Source organism: Podarcis liolepis (genome assembly GCF_965112155.1).
Source record: "Podarcis liolepis genome assembly, chromosome: 14".
Taxonomy (NCBI): Eukaryota; Metazoa; Chordata; class Lepidosauria; order Squamata; family Lacertidae; genus Podarcis; species Podarcis liolepis.
Window position 1 is genome coordinate 34,268,994 of NC_139569.1, and position 19,184 is coordinate 34,288,177.

The 19,184-nt window shown below is 43.3% G+C and overlaps 1 protein-coding gene across 12 annotated transcripts in view; it reads left to right on the forward strand.

Annotated features, from left to right (window-relative positions):
- Positions 1-19,184, forward strand: part of AKAP13 (A-kinase anchoring protein 13) — a 239,199-nt gene that overhangs the window by 205,312 nt on the left and 14,703 nt on the right. For all 12 annotated transcript variants that reach the window (XM_083474938.1, XM_083474931.1, XM_083474932.1 and 9 more), the window contains 12 exons: positions 2,278-2,443; positions 4,569-4,636; positions 5,723-5,786; positions 6,268-6,403; positions 7,671-7,780; positions 10,890-11,036; positions 12,062-12,312; positions 13,499-13,624; positions 13,968-14,085; positions 15,213-15,461; positions 17,069-17,145; positions 18,580-18,761. In XM_083474938.1, the coding sequence (XP_083331064.1) occupies positions 2,278-2,443; positions 4,569-4,636; positions 5,723-5,786; positions 6,268-6,403; positions 7,671-7,780; positions 10,890-11,036; positions 12,062-12,312; positions 13,499-13,624; positions 13,968-14,085; positions 15,213-15,461; positions 17,069-17,145; positions 18,580-18,761 (1,694 nt within the window). The remainder of the gene's footprint in view (positions 1-2,277; positions 2,444-4,568; positions 4,637-5,722; positions 5,787-6,267; positions 6,404-7,670; positions 7,781-10,889; positions 11,037-12,061; positions 12,313-13,498; positions 13,625-13,967; positions 14,086-15,212; positions 15,462-17,068; positions 17,146-18,579; positions 18,762-19,184) is intronic.

The following is a 19,184-nucleotide window of genomic DNA, read 5'->3' on the forward strand; positions in this document are numbered from 1 at the left end:
CATTGATAGGAGTTCAATAGTAACGAAAGCTTCCGTGGTTTCAGAAAAGAAGTAAGTTTCGGATTGACAGTGAGTGTAGTTTTCAACAACTCTTGGCAATGTGTTTGGCGCAAAGGTAGCCAACATGGTGCAGTCTGGAAACTGGCAGGCTCCCATCAGCCAGCCAGCATGGTCTAATTTAGGGAAGTTTTTAATGTTTAATGTTTTATCGTGTTTTTAATATTCTGTTGGGAGCTGCCCAGAGAGGCTAGGGAAACCTAGCCAAATGGGTGGGGTATAAGTAATAAATTATTATTATTATTATTATTATTATTATTATTATTATTATTTTATTTTCTAATGGCCAGGGATGGTGGGAGTTGCAGTCTAGCAACATCTGGAGGCATTACATAGGCTACCCCAGATTTAAGGCCACAGTCTAAGCATCTTTGCTTAGTAGCCTCCACTACTCTCCCAAGTCATTGCATCCTTGGAATCAGGGTAGCAAACTTAGGCTCAGGATAAAACACCTATGGAAGCCACAGCAGACAAGCAGCCCAGGCCTGCTCACGTTTACTTGAAAGTAAGTCTCACAAAATTCAGTGGTGCTTACTTCCGAGAAAGTGTGTTTACAGAAGGATTGATGCTTCAGACAGGCCTAGTTGAAAGAAGGACTGCTTGCTATAGCTTTATAACTTTGCATTCTCGCTTTGGAATGTAGTGCTTGAAATGGGGCTGATAAGATAAGACTTCCCTCAGGGGTTACAGTCATAATTGTAGGTATGCACTGTGCTTCTCGAGACACTTAGGACTGAATTCAGAGAGACACGGAGATGCAGAATTACGTAGCATGTTACCAAGATTTGCATGTGTCATCCAGGGGGCTCAGAGCTTTTCCTCCTGAAGACTGCAGGGCTTGCCATTATTTTTGTCACCGTTCCGCTATCGCTGCCAACGCTTTCAGCTTCCCTCCTGCAGTTAACTGTGTCGCTGCTACGCAGGCAGACAGATAGAATTAAACAGACTTGCAAATCATCTTTTGTCCTCCGAAATACTATTTGAGGTCCGTGGCTTGACAAGTGCCATAAATATCTGCTGATTCATACTAAATATGACCGAGTTCATCAGTCATAAGAACATAATAAGGAGACTGCTGAATCAGACCAAATTGGGTCCACCTATCCCAGCATCCTGTTCTTACATTGACCAATTGGATACCCATGGGAAACTTAAAAGAAGGACTTGAGTCCAGTAGTACTCTTCCCACTTTTGATGGTCGGCAACAGGTATTCAGAGGCATAATGCCTTGCCTCTGACAGTGGAGGTAACCATTGCCCTATGGTTAAACAGCCGCTGATAGCCTTATCCTGCGTTAATTTATCTAATCTCCATTTTTTAAAAAAAAACACCCAAAAAACCATCCAAGTTGGTGGCTATCACTGTGATAGGCACCCACTATTTGTGCTTTCCAGAAGCAATTAAAAACATGTTTCTTTGGAATGGAGGTCTTTCGTGGACTACTTAAAAAAGCATTAGAGTCAAATGAAATTGCGAGTGGGATTCGAGATAAAAGCAAGTGGAAGAAAAACGACAAGATATCGTAATAGAGGGTTTTTGGTTGTAGATAAAGATAAAATGCAGAAGAAAAGGTTTGAACAAAAGAACAGTGGAGGTGAGAGTGGGAAGTCAACTCGTGAAATAATGTAATTGTTTGATTTGATGGTTATTGTGAAAATGTTTGGAAAAATTAATTACACACACACACACACACACACACACACACACACACACACACATTTTTCTTTCAACAGGCTTTTCCAGCTAGAAGAAAATATTACTCCTGTAGATGTTTGCTTTGTATTGCTTTTAAACCTAGCTTGTTATTTTTTGTACTTAAAAACAACCACCACCTAGTTTAACTGTTTTTATGATACGTTTGTAAATTGCCTTGACACACGCAAAGAAAGGTGATTCATAAATTAATAAAAGTGCAATAGTAAAAAATCTTACAGGAGTGAATGTCCGCAGGCACTTGCAAAGGTAAATACTTACAGCCTTGGTCATGTGGCTGATTCAGATGTGCCTCATTCTGAATGTCCACAGCCAATGACTCAGGACTGAGCTTGGTGTGAGACAGAATGGGAGGTGAGAATACCTGTGGTGTCCAGTGATATGGCTCCCAAATATGTTCTCCCTCAGGTGAAAAGTGTCTTACACACACACACACACACACACACAAGAGCTCATTGTCTTTGGGGTTTCCCATCCTCACACATTTCTTTTCTTTCTTTCTTTTAGGAAAAAGAGAAAGACAAGGAGAAAACAAAAGAGAAGGACAGAGACTCCAAAGAAAAGGACAAGAAGATGATAAATGGGCACCTCTTCAGTGCCACCCCGACGGTGGGGCCTGTCCATTGTTGCCACTGTTTGAAGCCTTTTAACAAGGATTCCTTTGCCTGTGCAAGTGAGTGGCATTTTTCTGCCCTGTGTTCTATTGCGGACAGACATGTGGAGCATTATTTTCCAATCAAAATGTAGGTGGGTGATGGTGAAATTAACAAAAGTGGCTGCCATTTTGGTCCCAGAGAGCAATTTCATAGACTCCAAATTGGTTCCAAAAATAAGGCCAATTTGAACACCCAGGACAAGCCAAATTTATTTATTTTATATCTTGCCTTTACGTGTTATCCACCCAACAACCTTGTGATGTAGGTTAAGGTGAGAGTTGGGTACTGGCCGCAAGCTGACCCATTGAGCTCCATGGATGATTTGGGAGATTTGAATCCAGTCTTCACCCAGCGCTAAGTGTTGTACAAAGTAAACAGCAGCAAAGAAACAAGGACCAAAAAAAATCATTAAAAAAAAATCCATTGTGCTGTGGCGGAGTTAGAGAGTGTTGGACTTAGACCAGGGAAATCTGGGTTCAAATGAATGGATGACTCCAGAAGTTGAAATCAGGAGGTGTTTGAATGGTTCAGTGTCAGGAGAGCTGAAACCCTTTGCCCTTGGTGTATGACATCATCGCAAAAAACGAAATTCGGTTTTGCAGTAAGGACCATTTTCATAAGGAAGTATTCATTAAAATTCTTGCTTTCCTGTTACGATTTTGCATACCTCTGCTAATGACCTTCTAGACTGCAATGCGTTCATTTTCAATCACTTCTCACACATCTAGTAGTTCTGGTCTTCAGTTTATATGCTTACTAGTTGGTTCACATGACCGGGCAAAAGGTGATGCCTTTCAGAATGTAACATTTTCTTTAGTGATGTGGGTGAATACTGAACTGTAAGTCATTGTGTACGGAAGTAGCCAGAGACAAATCCCCTCCTCCTTTCATTCCAGGAAACATAGCACAAAAATCAGGTCAAAATTATTATTATTGTTTCCAGATAGAAAATGATGGCATTACATCTAACAAGTTAGTTTCCTGGGGGAGGAAGTGTTCAGAAGGGGAATAGAATATTCCTTGTATAGTCCCTTTTAAAACCTAAGAATACTGACCCTTACGTCAGGGCTTTTAAAGTCAGCATGTGCTGTGAGCCCTTAATCAAAATGAGTTTGGGTTCAAGTGAGGCTTTTGAGCAAAATAAGTAAATAAAACAAAGCTATCTGTTAAACAGACATTGGGTTGGGGGATCTATACCTGACTCACAGGTTGTGACGCAATTCAGTATTTTCCTTTGCCTAACGTGTACAATGTCAAAACTGAGCCACGTTATCTCCACGGGGCATTTCCTCGTCTGAGAACCTGAAGTTGCTGGTCTGTTGCTATTGACTCAGGTGAAAATGCAAAGGTTAACCGATTAGACATTTATCTGTTGCCCAACCAGTATTGACTGTGGCGATGACGAGGATTATGAGAAACGAAAGTAGCTCGGCTTTCTTCGCACCCACCCCCAAAGTCTTGTATGCATAACGTAGCGCCGTAGGGCTTGTGATGGGAAGAGTTGACAACTTATTCTGATGTTCTGTGACAACACATAACATTTCTCTCCCTCAAGAAGCTCAGAGCAGAAATGGAAAAACATAGCTTAGTTAAGCAGCTGGTTTGGACAGATAGCAGCTCCCATAAGTGCTCATCTTGCCCAGGAGTCAGATTGACTGTAGCTGCTTTATCACAAATTCTCTATGATGCAAGCCCAGGTGTGATGGCATAGGGCATGTGTATAGCAAGACCAGTGCTCCTTGTGAGTTCTGTAGAGGAAGGAATGGGAAGTGAGTTTTGGGTGCTTACAAATTGCAAAGGGTTCCTTTACTGGAAATCTGAGTAGTAAGGGAAGGGGGAAATGGAGAATGTCTCTATTTACTTTGATGTTGGTCCATTGGCTTTCTTTTACATCTCATTTCCCACTGAGCTTGATATTTCCCCATTCTTCTGCATTTTAAAGTTGGAATATTTGCTGGCAGGATGCTAGGAGGAGCCAGTCTTTCTTTTGGGTGGCATAAATAATTAACACGAAAGAAAGCAAATTTTAGCTGTCCCGATGGCTGCTGGGCACATAAGGAGGTCTGAATTGTTAAACTCTGAAGACCAGCACGAGAAACTAGGCAAATATTGACATGTGCTGCTGCCCTTCATTTTATACAGGTTGTGGTATTCTGGTCCATAAAAACTGTAAGGAGAACGTGGTTGCTTGTGCCAAAGCCAAAATGAAGGTAAGAGTGCTCTTGTTTCCTTTTGTGCAAAAAAAGAGACAATTATCCAAAATTTTCTGTTTGTGCCTAGAAATCGTATGGTAGTAATATGACCAGGATGTCCAGAGCACAGACCTCTGATTTTTAGAAGAGCAGGTTTTCTCTGTCTTGAAAAATCTCACGTCTTCTGCTGTTTTTAAATGTTTGTTTATTCAGTATTTTTTTTCTACTGCGGAACTCAAACTGACCTACAAGAATAAACAAACATGAATTAAAACCAGTTTAAACAGAGAAAAATATAAACCTCATTCCCATTTTGAAAAGGCAGGACTTAAACATCACATTCCCTGAATAAGACAGCAGATAATTAAAAGTCAGAGGTCTAGGAGAAATTGTATTTGCCTGTCACCTAAAGACAGGTAGATAATTTTTTCTACTTCTTGATTGTAAACCACTTTGAGGTTTGTTTGGTTATTTTTTACAAAGTGGTTTACAAATCCCTAAGAGACTTACAACCATAATTTAAGACATGCAAAAAGGTAAAACCTCAATATGTAATGATAGCGCCAGGCGAGCCTCTCTGGAATAGCATTCCACAAGCAGGGAGCCACCATTGAAAATGCCTGTTCTTGTTTAGCTGCTCTCCAGACCTCCCATAGACTGGGCACATGAAGAGAAGCCTTAGATGAGGATTTCAGGGTCCGTATCAGTTCATACTGGGGGCAGTTCATACATTGGTTTCCAGCCCTGGTTCTTGCATATGTGAGAACAAACTTTGGTTCATCATCATGGTTAGCTTGAACAAAGCAAACCATGGTTGGACATATTTATTCTGTTAATTTATATACTGCTTAACTACAGAGGCCTCTCAAGCAATTTTCAAAAGTTCAGTACAAAAGAGTAAAAATCCACTTAACCTATAGAAGCAGAATTCAGTTAAAATGCCTGCTGGAATGAAACAAAAGTCTTCAGAATACTAACAAGTTGGCTGTGCCACGTTTTAAGGGTAAATGTGGAGGTGCCTGTGTACATTTTAAGCTCCTTCAACAAATTGTTTCTAATGCAGAGTATCAATTCATTTGTACTCTTTATTCTTTCCATCTCCAGAAAGGAGGAGGCCTTCTAGTCAATGATACTTCCTCGTTACCTACAGTAATTATGAGAAATAAGCGTGAGTACCTTCCCCCCCTTCTTTACTTCTCGCTGCAGCAGCTCAAAAGATGGCACCAGAGCTTTTTTTCCCCTTTTCTTATTGTAATTATGACATAGAAGCAGTTGTATGTGCTTTAAGATCATGAGCAGAGCATAAAGTGGTAGCCAGTGCTGGTCACATTACTAACATGGGCTCATTAATTTCAGCTGGTCTACTCTGGAGTAGGACTTTTCCAGCATATATATATATATTTTCTTACCTTGGTGGTGCATGAATTCTGAATGTTGTGCTGAAAATGCAGCTGCAAAGCTTCGTAATGATGCCTGTTCTTCTTATACCACTCGTGATTGCCGTGTGTGTATGTGTGTTGTTTAATTCTGTTTTTTTCACTTGTACTGATGTGTGTATTTTTATTCACATTATTGTAAGTTGCTATAAAATTCTCACAGGCCTGTTGACTGTAACTAAAGAGATGGTGACAATATGTCCTCCTTTGCAGCCTCTCAGCCAAAAGAGAGACCTCGATCTGCGATTCTAGCCCCTGATGAGAACACCGTGACCTCCATGTTCAATAGCAGGCGATCCCAGCATAACCCTTCCCTTTCGAAAAGCGTCTCCATCCAGAACATTGCTGGGTAAGGGACATTCTTTCTGGGCAGGTACATTTGGCGCTAATAAGCGCATGGTTTGATGAGTTGAACAGTGAGTAGAGGCACAACTCAAAGGAAGAGCCTGTGAAGAAAATCCCAGGCTTAGTTCCTGGTTATTATTATTTTGCAAATGGAAGGATTTTAAGTGGCAGGGCTGCAAGAGAACCCTGCCTGAAACTCTGGAGAACTGATGCGAATCAGAGTGGAGAGTGACTGCCTAGATCAGCGGTTCTCAACCTGTGGGTCCCCAGATATTGTTGGACTACAACTCCTATCATCCCTGAGCTCTGGCATTGCTAGCTAAGTGTCCCCCAACATCTGGGGACCCACAGGTTGAGAACCGCTGGCCTAGATGAATCAGTAGTTTTACTCCTCTGTACGTGGTTTCACTTTGGGGTGGAGAAGCTACAGGCTATGGGCCATATTTGGCCCAGCACGGATTTCATTCTGGCTGTTTCTGCCCAACCCGGTTTACCTGCTGTTATATGTCTCTGCGTGCCATTATACGTAGGCTGGATTGATTACACAAAATAATCGCCCATGGGGGAACTATTGTTGCACTGCTGGCCCATGCAGAAAGCCTCTACTGTTGCTGGTCCCAAACATTGTGCAAAGGATGGGTATAGGACAACCCAGCTACCATTCACTGGGTGTCATAACGTCAGGTGATCAACAGGAGGTTTGCCCTGTCAACGTTGGCCCATGGGGATGGAGACAGATAACAATCCGGCCCACCAAGCCAAAAAGGTTCCTCACCCTTGTAAGACAACCTGGCGTGTTGAGTGGAGGTTCGCACCTTCGTATGGTGAGATGATTTGAAGTATGGATGGGGAACCTGCGCTGCTCCTCCAGAGTTTACTAGAATCCAACTTTCATCAGCCCTAGCTAGCATGGTCAGGGACGATGGGAGTTGGGAGTTTTAGTCCAGCGATAATTGCAGAATCACAGGTATCCCATCCCTGGTTTTGGATACCATAACCACATCTGGGCATAAATGCTGTCTCCTGCTGGCAGAAGGATGTTAATAATTGATGTGTTTGAATAATTGGAGATTTCAAGCAATTGATTGAGGTAGGAATGCTATTGGAGGAATGGGGGTTGCAGGGGAGAAGATGCAGGCAGCTGCCCCTTCCCCATCTCATATCACATCCTCCCTGCATTCCTCAGTGGAGACCCAGGTTTCCTGAGTCAGCTGTCCAGCAAAGGTAAAATTCTGAATGGCCTGTTCTTTTCTGCCTCTGTGTCCCTCCAGAGTTGGGAACGATGAAAACATACTTTCATGGAAGTTCCTCTCCCAGTCAACGGATTCCTTGAATAAAATAAGCCGGGTGAACGAATCCATGGAGTCATTAACAGATGAAGGTAAGTGGCAACAGTAAAACAGGCTCAAGTAGTGATCATAAGAAGAGCCTGCTGGATCAGGCCAATAGCCCATCTAGTCCAGCATCCTGTTCTCACAGTGGCTAAAATCAGCAAGCAAGATTCAACTGCAAATGGTGATGGTTTGAAGCTTCCTATGTGTACAAAATGTCCTTGAAAACATCCACCAAATCAAATTAGGTCTATTGTAGACTGCCTCCTGATGGACTAGTTTTACTATGTGCAAATATATTCTTGCAGGCACGTCCAACTCCCAAGAGACTGTGATCTACTCGCAGCGAGGGTGTGGGAGAATGGACTGGAGTTGTTGAGCTTTTTGGGGGGGATGACTGACAAGGCTCATCAAGACTGATGGGCTTTGTAGCCAAATAGCATCCGGAGGTCCAAACTCCTGTGCTACAGCCTAGACACAAGATTATTGCCTCAGTTAGAACTAGGCTCCAAATTTAATTGTGGCTGGCAATTACGATTAGGGGTTTCACTTTTATAACACAATTCTCACACTCTTATATACTGGTCTGGTTTGCATGTCATGGTGATCCAGTGCTTTTTCCTGGAGAGGTATTGCACCCACTTTGCTCCTTCCTGGTTTTTGTTATCACAGCAAGGCAGCTAAGCCAAGGTTTGATTTACCGTATTTACTCAAATCTAACGCTCACCGTCTTTTTTTTTTTTTTGCCAAATTACATAGATAAAATTAAGGTGCACATTAGATTCGATGGCACATTTACATTCACCAGCAAATACTTTTTTTGTTTTGTTTCAAGGTTCTGAAAACTGAGGTGTGCATTAGATTTGATGGCTCATTAGACTCGAGTGAATACGGTACTAAGTCACCTGAGCCCAGGATCATGTTTTAGCATTTTCCTTCTTAACCACAGTCTAAAAATCATAAACCAAACCTTCACTCCAGATTGTGGATAAGGGGGAAGAGATCTTAACCACAATCCCAGTTTTGAAAAGTGTGCTAAACTAAACTTTGGTTTAGTTGCTGCAACTTACTAAGCTAAAAGGATGAGGGAGAAGAGTGGCTACAATCTCCTCCTTGGGAGACCACATGTGGTTTGGGTTAGTATGTGACTGCTGCCACTATGTGGCCTGCTATCTTTTCATAGTTCCCAAATCAAATGATTACTTTTTCTGTTCAATGTCTGAGTAGGTTGTTTTGGACCTGGAAACCAAATTTCTTTGTGCGCCAGGACATAGCCCATCCGTTAATTCATTTTATCTAGGCACAGCTAAGACACGCAGAATGGTGTCCTTTCAAGCAGCAGTGAGCAGTGGCTGCTTTGGTAGCAGATAATTTTTTTCTAAAATTGTATTCAGAGTACAAGTAAGCAGTTTCCTTCTCTCTCTCGCTGCGCGATGTGCTGCTATGCTGGATAATCCTCGGCTCCAGGCTCATCTGTTAATTGCTTTCATAGCTCGAATTTGCAGGCTTCGCAGAGCCCCTTTCAACCATTCTGTTAATTTCACCAGAGTAAACAAAGGCGGATAAATTGCACCTTAATTACAATGCAATTACATGTCATTACATAAATGGTTCGCTCTTGGAGATATACACTGTAATTGCGGATTTACTAAGCATTAACTACCAAGTAACTTATGGAAGACTTTTGAAAAACAAAAGGGGGGTAAAAGAATTACATGGTTACCCGAATGGAGTTTAATGGTTCTACAAACGATCATCTCAACGCTCGGTAATGTGATAAAGACATCAAAGCAACCTTTAGCCAGTCAGATTTTACTGTGCAACAACATCATGAACTCAAACTACACTGAGGGTATTCCTTCTTGCCTGCACTCAGAATGGGATGAAAAAGACCCTTCCTCCAAAATTATTGCTTGGGTGGGTGTGATACTGCTTGGGGAGGTTCCTCTTGCCCTGTAAAATGCACCACCCTTCCTTCCTTCCTCTGTTCATCTCTACTAGTTACTTCTCCTGTCCAATTCACATAATGATGCTTCCCATATTGGTAACACATAAATGCAAATAATGGCTGGAGCTCGCCTTGTTTGGTCAACTTCCAAGCCCCTGGGGTGTAAAGCTGAAGGAGAGTAAGCTTCAGTAGGAGCAGTTCAGCTGAAGAGGCTGAGTGCAGATTTTAGAGACCTAATAGAGGCCTGGACTTTGCCGGGAGAGTTCCCAGGGAAGTCGCAAAATGCTTGCTGACTCTGCTGAGTCCTCCGTTGAGTCCTTGCATCCCTAGGCAGGGCCTGATGTCTCCCAAAGCCTTGCCTCTTGAACTAAAGTGCACTAAATTGTAAGTGGCGCATTGGAATGGCCTCGGTGGTGCTCTTGTCTTCCCCAGTGGAAGATAAGCAAGCCACCGGCAGAAAGAACTTGCTGGGGTGGAGGGGACAAAGCCTCAATTCTAGCTTCCTTGCAGATGGGTCTCTGTTACTTACTAGGAGAGAGCAGGTCAAGGTGTTGAGAAGAGTGAGGCGAAAGCACTGACAGAACCAATCTAGTACATTTTCATTGTGCTGAACCACTTCTGGGTGGTGGGTGGAACAGGTTCATGTGCTCAAATCCTGGCTCAGTAATCCAGAATATTCGTGAGCTCTGTGCACCCATGTTACCCATTTGCTCCCACTTAGCTCTTCTCTTCATGGAAGTGGGGAAGCAAACTAGGGAGCTGCACTTTCCATTTATGTGTGACCTGGCCTATGAAGCTGTGATCTAAAGCTGTCTTCCAGCTCTTGGTTTGTTTTTGGGTGGGGATTTTTTAAATCCTCTCTTGTACGAAGGGGCTGTATGAAGAAGCACAGAGGGTCAAGCACATCCTGGCTTATTAAGCCAGGATTTGATTGTCTGAAGCTCCCCACCCAAAAGGTCTGAGTTGCTCTTCCAAAGTTCAGGATCCGCTAACTCAGATTCTGACATGTCTTCAAGGAGGTTCTATGAATTCTGCGGTCCTTATGCTTCCTGGACAGGTGATCCTAAATTTGGGTCATCATCTGATGAGACGCCAATACTATATTTTGTAGCACATGTATTGTTAAAAGCATCAACCCTGCAGCTCAGCAAACTTGGGGATAAAAATACTAGGAGCATTTGCCATTCAGATTTCCTCTCTCCACTACCCAGGTGCAGATATGAATGAAGGCCAGCTCATGGGAGATTTCGAAACAGACTCAAAGCAGCTGGAAGCCCAGTCCTGGAGTCAAGTCGTAGACGCCAAGTTTCTCCGGCAACAAAAGAAGGATGTTGTGAAGCGGCAAGATGTCATTTATGGTGAGCGTCACAATTTAATTCTAAGGCGATCAAAATTCTGCAAGCACAGAGGCAAAATTCTGCAACCTTCGTACATTAGCAAAAGTGTGTGATTTCTCTTTTTTACATTTATTTCTTCTGCTAATCCCAGGGAGGGACAAGATGGTATAGAGACGACTGAAGCCCCTTTCCCCCAATCTCATTCATTATTTCAGAAGGCATTCTCCCCCTTGGTGTTTTCTTTTTCTTCTAGAATTCATCCTTTTAAGATTCTGTTGTTTGTTTTGCTGTCCTGTTTTATCACGTTGCTACTGTTTGATGTGTGTATTCTTGGAGATTCTTGTTGCCTTTTATATTATCTGTGAACTGCCTCAAGAAAGTTCTGATTTCAAGTATAGGAACGTTCCCAGTTACTAAACCAGAGCTGAGATGCTTTGAGAGCCAAGTTCTGTGACCCAGGGGTGGGGAACCTCTAACTACAGAGGCAGATGTGGCCCTCCAAGCCTTTTTTTATCTGGCCTTCAGGAATCTTCGCACTCTGTGGACACACTCCTAACTAGTCCTGCTTTGCAATGCCTTAGAGTATTTTCGCCTATGTTGAATGAGCCCTTAAACTCAGATGATTCTTCATGCTTGTTTGGATGGAGGGTAGAAAAAGATATATTACAGAGGGGATACCGATGTGATGCCATCTGAATGTTTCTAGACTACAACTCCCATCAGCCTCGGCCAGCATGGCCAGTGGTCAGGAATGATGGAAGTTGTGGTTGGACAACATCTGGAGGGCAGCACCTTGGCTATCCTTGGTGTGTAGTTAACCAGCTTACTATATAAAAGCAAAATTAGCATGAGTTGCTCTTTTGCTTCTGGCCCATTGCTGTCATGTGGCCACTGGAAACTTGCCTAGAGGGGACTGTGGCCCTCAGGCTGGAAAACGTTGTAATGGCCAGTGCTACATTTTGTGGCTTTTCTCTGCTTTGCCAGGCCCTTCTCTGCTAACATCCCCTGTGTCTGTCTTGCCTTCACCCCTCTCTGTTCTTCTTCAGAACTGATGCAGACAGAAATGCACCACGTCCGCACCTTGAAGATCATGAGCGACGTGTACAGCAGAGGAATGGTGCAGGAATTGCAGTATGAGCAGCAGATGGTGGAAAAAGTCTTCCCTTGCCTGGACGACCTGCTGAACATCCACACCCAGTTCTTCCAGCGGATTCTGGAGAGGAAGAAGGAGTCGCTGGCGGACAGAAGCGAGAAGAATTTTGTCATCAAGAGGATAGGGGACATCCTTGTGAACCAAGTAAGCACTGGGAAGTGTATCTGAGGGCAGCGCAGGGCACAGAGCCTGTGTTTCAGTCCGACTAATCTGGGTTGCACATGTAGCAAACTGAAAGCCATGATTCTGTGTGAGGAATGGCAGAATTCTGCAGCCTCTGTTAGCAAATTAAGTGTCTGTTTTGCACAATTTATTCTGCCAGGTGTGAGCAGGAGCAAATAGCTATATCGGGTCCTAAAGCCCCCACGTCGCTGCAAATCCTGCTTAGTAGGCTTGAGGCAGGATCCAGCCGTTCTAGTGAAGTCAAAGGCAGTATTTGCTTTTGCAAGCAGACCTATTTGATTCCTTGCAGCATCTCTGTGGAGCGCTCCAAATGATGCTGTACAGTGATGCATAAAGATTGACACATTATTTATTTTGAGATTATTTTAAACATTCACTTGATTGGAGTCAGATAGCTCTTTTAGTGAATCCAATGGAAAAACACGCAGCAGCAAAACCACAATGGGAGCAGAACTGAAGCACAACAGAAGGAACGGCATGTTTACTGAAGAAGGGGCACAACCTCAGGGAAGTCAGATTGCATAACTCATAGCTCTCTGAGGTCCAATTATAACCCTAAATGTGTAAAAGGGGCTTTAAAAAACAAAACTGTAACCCTTAATATTATGCAAAAGTGTCCCAAGTTGATCACTGACATCATTGGGGGGAGGGGCACTATTAGTGGTCTCCCATGGATCAGAAACACAGCTTTGCATCAATAAGAAGTGATGCATTCAGTGCTGTGGGCCCAGTTCTGTCAAACTTCCTCCCTCTAGAAGTCAGACAGGCCCTGTCCCTGCTAAGTTCCAGGTGTCTGGTTAAAACCATTTTATTTCGGTAGGCTTTTGCATCATGGATGTTCTTCCTTTAAATTTCCAAGAGATTAAATTTCTAAGGCTTAATTTATGGGATTTTTATAGTTGTAAGACACTCTGAGACATAAGATGGTGAAAAGTGGGACATGAGTAAACAACTATAAATGAATAAAAACATTAATACCACCGTGAGAGCCACCACTTTCATTTTCCCACAAGAAGTGCTGGGACGTTTAGCACAAACCATGGTCTGCTGTGATGTTTCAGCTGAGCGAGTGGCTGATGATTAAGTTGCCTTACCCACTTGGGGAGACCGCTGGTGAACTCTTAACATGTGTTTTAACTTCTGGCAGTTTTCTGGGGAGAACGCTGAGAAAATGAAGAAAACCTACGGCAAGTTCTGCGGGCACCACAATGAGGCGGTGAATTATTTTAAAGACCTTCATTCCAAGGAGAAACGGTTTCAAGCATTCATCAAGGTAACACCAGTATTTTGCAAATGTTCTCTTGTATAGAGGTGGGGTAGGGAATAGGGGGAAGAAGCATGCAGGTGAAGTTTCTTGTATATTGTGCTTCCTCCTTAAAAATCCAGATTCTTTCACCAAAGTCAACCACATATTGCAAAGATAGGGAGCCTGTGGCCCTCCAGATATTTAACCCTGGGCTTCTAGTATCCAGTTTCTAGGCAGAATATGTGTGTGTGATCAAAGTGGGGTGAGGTAGGGATAGTTTGCAAGGAATAACTGCTCAGTAGCCGCAGCAGCAGCAGGCTAATGGTGAGGAGTGTACCCTTTATCTTTCATTTCATTCTTCTTTCTCTAGAAAAAGATGAGCAGCTCTGTGGTGAGGCGTCTGGGCATTCCTGAGTGCATCTTGCTAGTAACACAGAGGATCACCAAATATCCTGTGCTGCTACAAAGAATACTGCAGCATACCAAAGGTAGGAGAAAAGCTGCCATTTTCCACCTTGGTGAGCAAATGGCGATATGGACCTCAGAAACCTTGGCATTTTATAAATGGGCTTGTGGCATAGAAAGCACCCATTGCAAAACCTTTTAGCATCCCTTTGTGCTTGCTTGCTGAGAGACTGTTGTCTTAGGATATATTCTAGGTGAAAGAAAGCTGTCTCTACAGCAGCCTCCATTTCATGGAAATGGTCCTGCGGCTTCTGAAACCCTCATTCTTCTAAGTTGTTTCTGTTTAGTTCAATTGCACAAGTGTAGGTTTGTGTGGGTCTGCTGATTCTTCATGCCGCTTCTGGCAATGATCCCTGTTTTGGCACTTGTACTGTATCTCGATGCTAATTTTACCTCCATACAGTTAGCTTGTCTCTCCACACCCCTACAAGCAAGGCAAGCAAGAGCCAAAAAACACTCTAGGTGTCATATCTTGTTTAATTGTCCTTTATATATTGTTCCCCGATCAAGGATTCTGAGTTCAATCATTTTGGAAACTCTTGCTAAACCACCTGAATCACATCTAGCCTATCTACTCCAGGACATTGATTCTTATAGAACATTACAGGTTGCCAGATTCCTGAATTCAGTTCTTTCATATAAAAGACGTCATGGAATGCTGCATGACTATTAAAATCTAGTAAACTCTATCCACCATCTTTATAATCAAGGCCACAATATGGTACATCTAGAGATTGTATGTAATGTGAAGGAGACTATGAGTTGAAATATTTTAGTTGATATTTTAGAATGTAAAATGCTATTTTATTTATTGATTGGTTTTTACCTTGTGGGCTTATAGCCGAATAAAGTATTATCTATCTATCTATCTAAAACTCTAGGTGTGAAGAAGGGCCAGCTAAAGGGTTTAGCCAGGGGAGAGTTTGAAGGCCAGAGAGGGTTGGAGGGCTCCATTCGACCCCAAGCCCCAAGGTTCCCCACCTCAACTCTACACAAATTGAGAGAGATCTAAGTGTCACTGTCAAATGTGTGCTCAGCAAATAGCTGGGAGGGTCAGGGAAAGGGAACGTAAAAGAAGTTAGCTAAAGCTCAAGAGCTGGGCGAAAAGAATTAAGCGAGAACTGAAAGGTGGGTCTCCTTGTGTTTTAAGAAAACGACGAGGAACATCAAGATTTGGTGCTGTCCCTAAACCTGGTGAAGGAAGTAATCACTGCTGTGAACAGCAAAGTCAGCAACTACGAGAAGAAGATGCGCCTCAATGAAATCTACACCCGGACGGACAGCAAGTCTATCATGAGAATGAAGAGCGGGCAGATGTTCGCCAGAGAGGACCTGCGGCGCAGGAAGTTTGTCCGGGACGGGCCCATCTCCCTGAGAAATGCAGCCAGCAAACTGAAAGGTAAGTGAGCCCTGCCATCTGTATTCCCTTCCTGTCCCTGCATATTGGATAAAGGTGTAATTTGTTGGACCCTCCATGGTGTCCACATTGGGACAGTCTTTTAAATTCCTAGACTGCTTAAGCACAGCTGCTTATTTAAAAATGTGTGCCCTGCCTTTTCCCCTCTCAGTGGATTTCCAAAGGCCTACAGTACTTTAAAACTGTTGTGTTGTAAAGAGAGAGAAAAATCAGGACCATAATAACAGCCAATAAAGCCAGCAATATTGGCATAAGACGGCAGCAGCACCAACCATTCACTTAGCAGTGGACCCCCATAAGCCTTTTGCAACTGCAGTGCTTTAATGTGCTCTCCAAACCCCAGCCAAGATGAAGCAAGGTGAATCTCTCTAGGGTGGGAGTTTGGATGTCACTGCTGCAAAGCTCCCATCCTGTATAGCTGCCCACCAACAGGGCCTTGGGGGATGACCTTCATGCAGAGTTAACCCCCCAGGTGTTGCTGGACCCTGGCTCTTGTCATCCCTGACTATTGCCCCTATTAGATGGGGTTGATGGGAGTCCAAGCCCCCCAGTATTTGGAGGGCCACAGTTTCCCCCACCCCTGCATAGTAAGCTGCCTTATAGCAAGTCAAACCATCGGCCCATCTAGCTCAGTATTATCTACTCTGACTGGCAGTGGCCTCTCCAGGATTTCAGAAGTGAGTCCCTCCCAGTGCTACCTGTAGGGATATTTTTTTCCTGCACAGCCATGTGATGCTTCTGATGCTTCTGTCCAGCACACAGACCCAGGTTGGTACATTATACTTGCTGGACACTTGTTATATGGTACCTGGGAAACTATCTGAATAGCAGAGGTGGATCCTAAAGAACTAATTGCTTCTTGTACAGCGTGATTCAGCTGGAATAGTGTTTAGCCCGGGGGGCTGTGGAAACCAAGTTTGCCATTGCCTTCTAAGTTGCTCCAGGATGTGCCACCTTCAGTTTGGGGTAAGGTTACCAGATTTTTTTCAATGAATCCAGGGACACTTTTCAACTTCAGTGGATTTTGTATGGGGACTGATTTGTAAATCCGGGGACTGTCCCTGGGAAACGAGGACATCTGGTAACCTTAGTCTGGGGGAGATGGTTAAACTCTCCTTCTGGGTGAACTCTCACCCTGGAGCATATTGGTTGTCCTGTAAGCATCCTGCCATGTGTCAAGGAGAATTCTCCTTTAGTTTCCAGAAACTAGTATTGTAGAAATACTTCATGTACAGTGAAATGATGAGCTGCAAACACTGCCCTTGCTGCTTGTGGCCACTACTTTTGGAGAAACTCCCCTTGACCTGACACTTTGGTCTTTTGATACTGATGGTCGAGGTGGGTGGATGGAGAGCTGCCTGCAGCCAATGAGAGTTATACCCAGCAAAAACCACTCCTTAGAAAAACAGCGTTTTAACACCTTTTCCTCTTAGGACAAAAGCATTGATTGTGAATAAGGAGCATTTGCGCTCTCCTGCCCACTTAGCCACCTCTTCCCTAAGCTTCCAGGTCTCTCAAAGAACTTGAGGTTTAGAAGTGAGCAAGTGTTTGTGTGTTTTTACATGGTCTGTTGTGTTTTTCTTTGCCAGAAGTCCAGGCTGTTCTCCTCTCAGATGTTCTGATATTTCTTCAGGAAAAGGACCAGAAATATGTGTTTGCATCTCTGGTAAGATCTTTAGTATTTTCTAATCAATAATAATAATTACAATAACTATACTTTTGGCTAAAAAATGAGTTGCTGAATCAAATATGATTCTTGTATTTAGTTTTTGTTCGTTTGTTTTTAAAATTATCTGCTCCTTTCACCCCTTTTTACCATTTTTAAGGAAAGGCACACAGCCTCTGAATATATTTGTTTGGGGGCAAAAAATTCCTGGCTCCTATTTTCTCTGTGTACATTTTCCTTAGCATCTTTCAAATTTATTACTATTATTTTATTAAAGCACTTGCTCCCTTCTGGGCAAAGCTCACCGTTATTAAAAGAGCAAGAAATAGCAGGAATAAAGCAGCACGTTAAAACAGCAGAACTGTACAGAATGAAATTACAAAATGGGATTTAAAAAGCTGGTTTTTAAAAATCTTCTCAAAAACCTATAAAATGCAATGGTGCTTTTGATCTTTAAGGGGGGGGACCTCCAAAATGCCCAGTGGGGCAATGTCTTTATTAGAACCAACCAAAATGCCACAAGATTGCAGCAAGCGATTAAGTTCCCCAGAAGTCTTCATTGCATTAGCTGACCTCAAGGCCATAACATGCAGTAGTGATTACCTAACTGTGCATTTCAAAAGTTTATTGTTCTCCTTTCCCATTCAGTCCTACCCTTTGCAGAGACGCAGAAACGAATTTGGCAATCTGTGATGATGTTCCTGTGTTGGTATAAGTAAGGAAATATACTGTCAGGAAGCAACGCACAGCTTAAGAGAGTCAGTTTCCGGACTCTCTGCAACACGAATGGGGCATCTGTGGCTCCCCAGATGTTGTTGGGCTCCAGTTTCCATTAGCCGCAACCAGCATGACCGGTGGCCAAAGATGCTGAGAACTGGACTCCAGGAACTTCTGAAGGGCCACTGGTTCTCCTCCTCGGCTGTACAATGAATCCAATCTAAACCAACATCTAGAGCCCCATTTAGGCTCTGATTTAGGGCAGCTTCATTATAGAGTAGGTGGACTTGTGTTGGACAAATCAGAGCAGTAGTGAAGAGTTGAGCCAAGATGTTTTCCTAGTCCAAATTCTCCCTACCATTAAAACCTACTGAAATGCTTTAGTACATTGCTTGCTCTCATTCGCCACAGCATCTAAGATTGGCTGCAGGTAATGAAACTGATTTGTAAAAACGTTACATGGAAAAAATAAGAGAGACATTACACATACTTCTGTAAAACAAGAAAATCTTTAATAAAACAAAAACAAAAGATTGGCTGCAGGCTTGAGAAACTCCCTGTACCTGTGTGTGTGTTTAAACTGAAGTACCTTAGAGGGGGATATGTATTAAATAATCCATTGGTTAGGGCTTGTAGTGGTTAAGGTAGAAAAGTAGGCCTGTCAGGCTGCATCAGACTGAAAGCTGATTGATTTGTTTTCCCCTCTCTTCCCAAAAGGATCAAAAATCCACAGTGATATCTCTGAAGAAGCTGATTGTCCGAGAAGTAGCCCATGAGGAGAAGGGTTTGTTCCTTATCAGCATGGGAGGGAAGGACCCAGAAATGGTGGAAGTTCGCGCCAGCTCAAAGGAAGAGCGCAACAGCTGGATACAAAGCATCCAGGACACCATGAATACTATGTAAGCAGCTGGTGGTTGGTCTGCGGAATGCATGGGCATTGTGTGTGGAATGCAGTTGCAATCAAGTTTAGGATTGGCTGTGTCTCTGTGGCAGGGTGGCATCAAGGTGGAGGCTGCCCTGGAGCATTGCTCCAGTATTTGAATGCTCTTAGGATGTGCAGGTCAAGGACCCACATGTCCATTTTTGATGGTGTTGTGGTGCCATGTTGAATGGAAGGACCATAGATCTGGTAGAGCATCTGCTTTGCATGCCTTCCGCAGCATCTCCAGCTAGCGCTGGGGCAGACCTCTGTTTGAAACCCTGGAGAGCAACTTTCCAGACAGGGTAGTGAGGGTACTGAGCTAGACAAGGGATGCAGGTGGCGCTGTGGTCTAAACCACTGAGCCTCTTAGGCTTGCTGATCAGAAGGTCGGCGGTTCGAA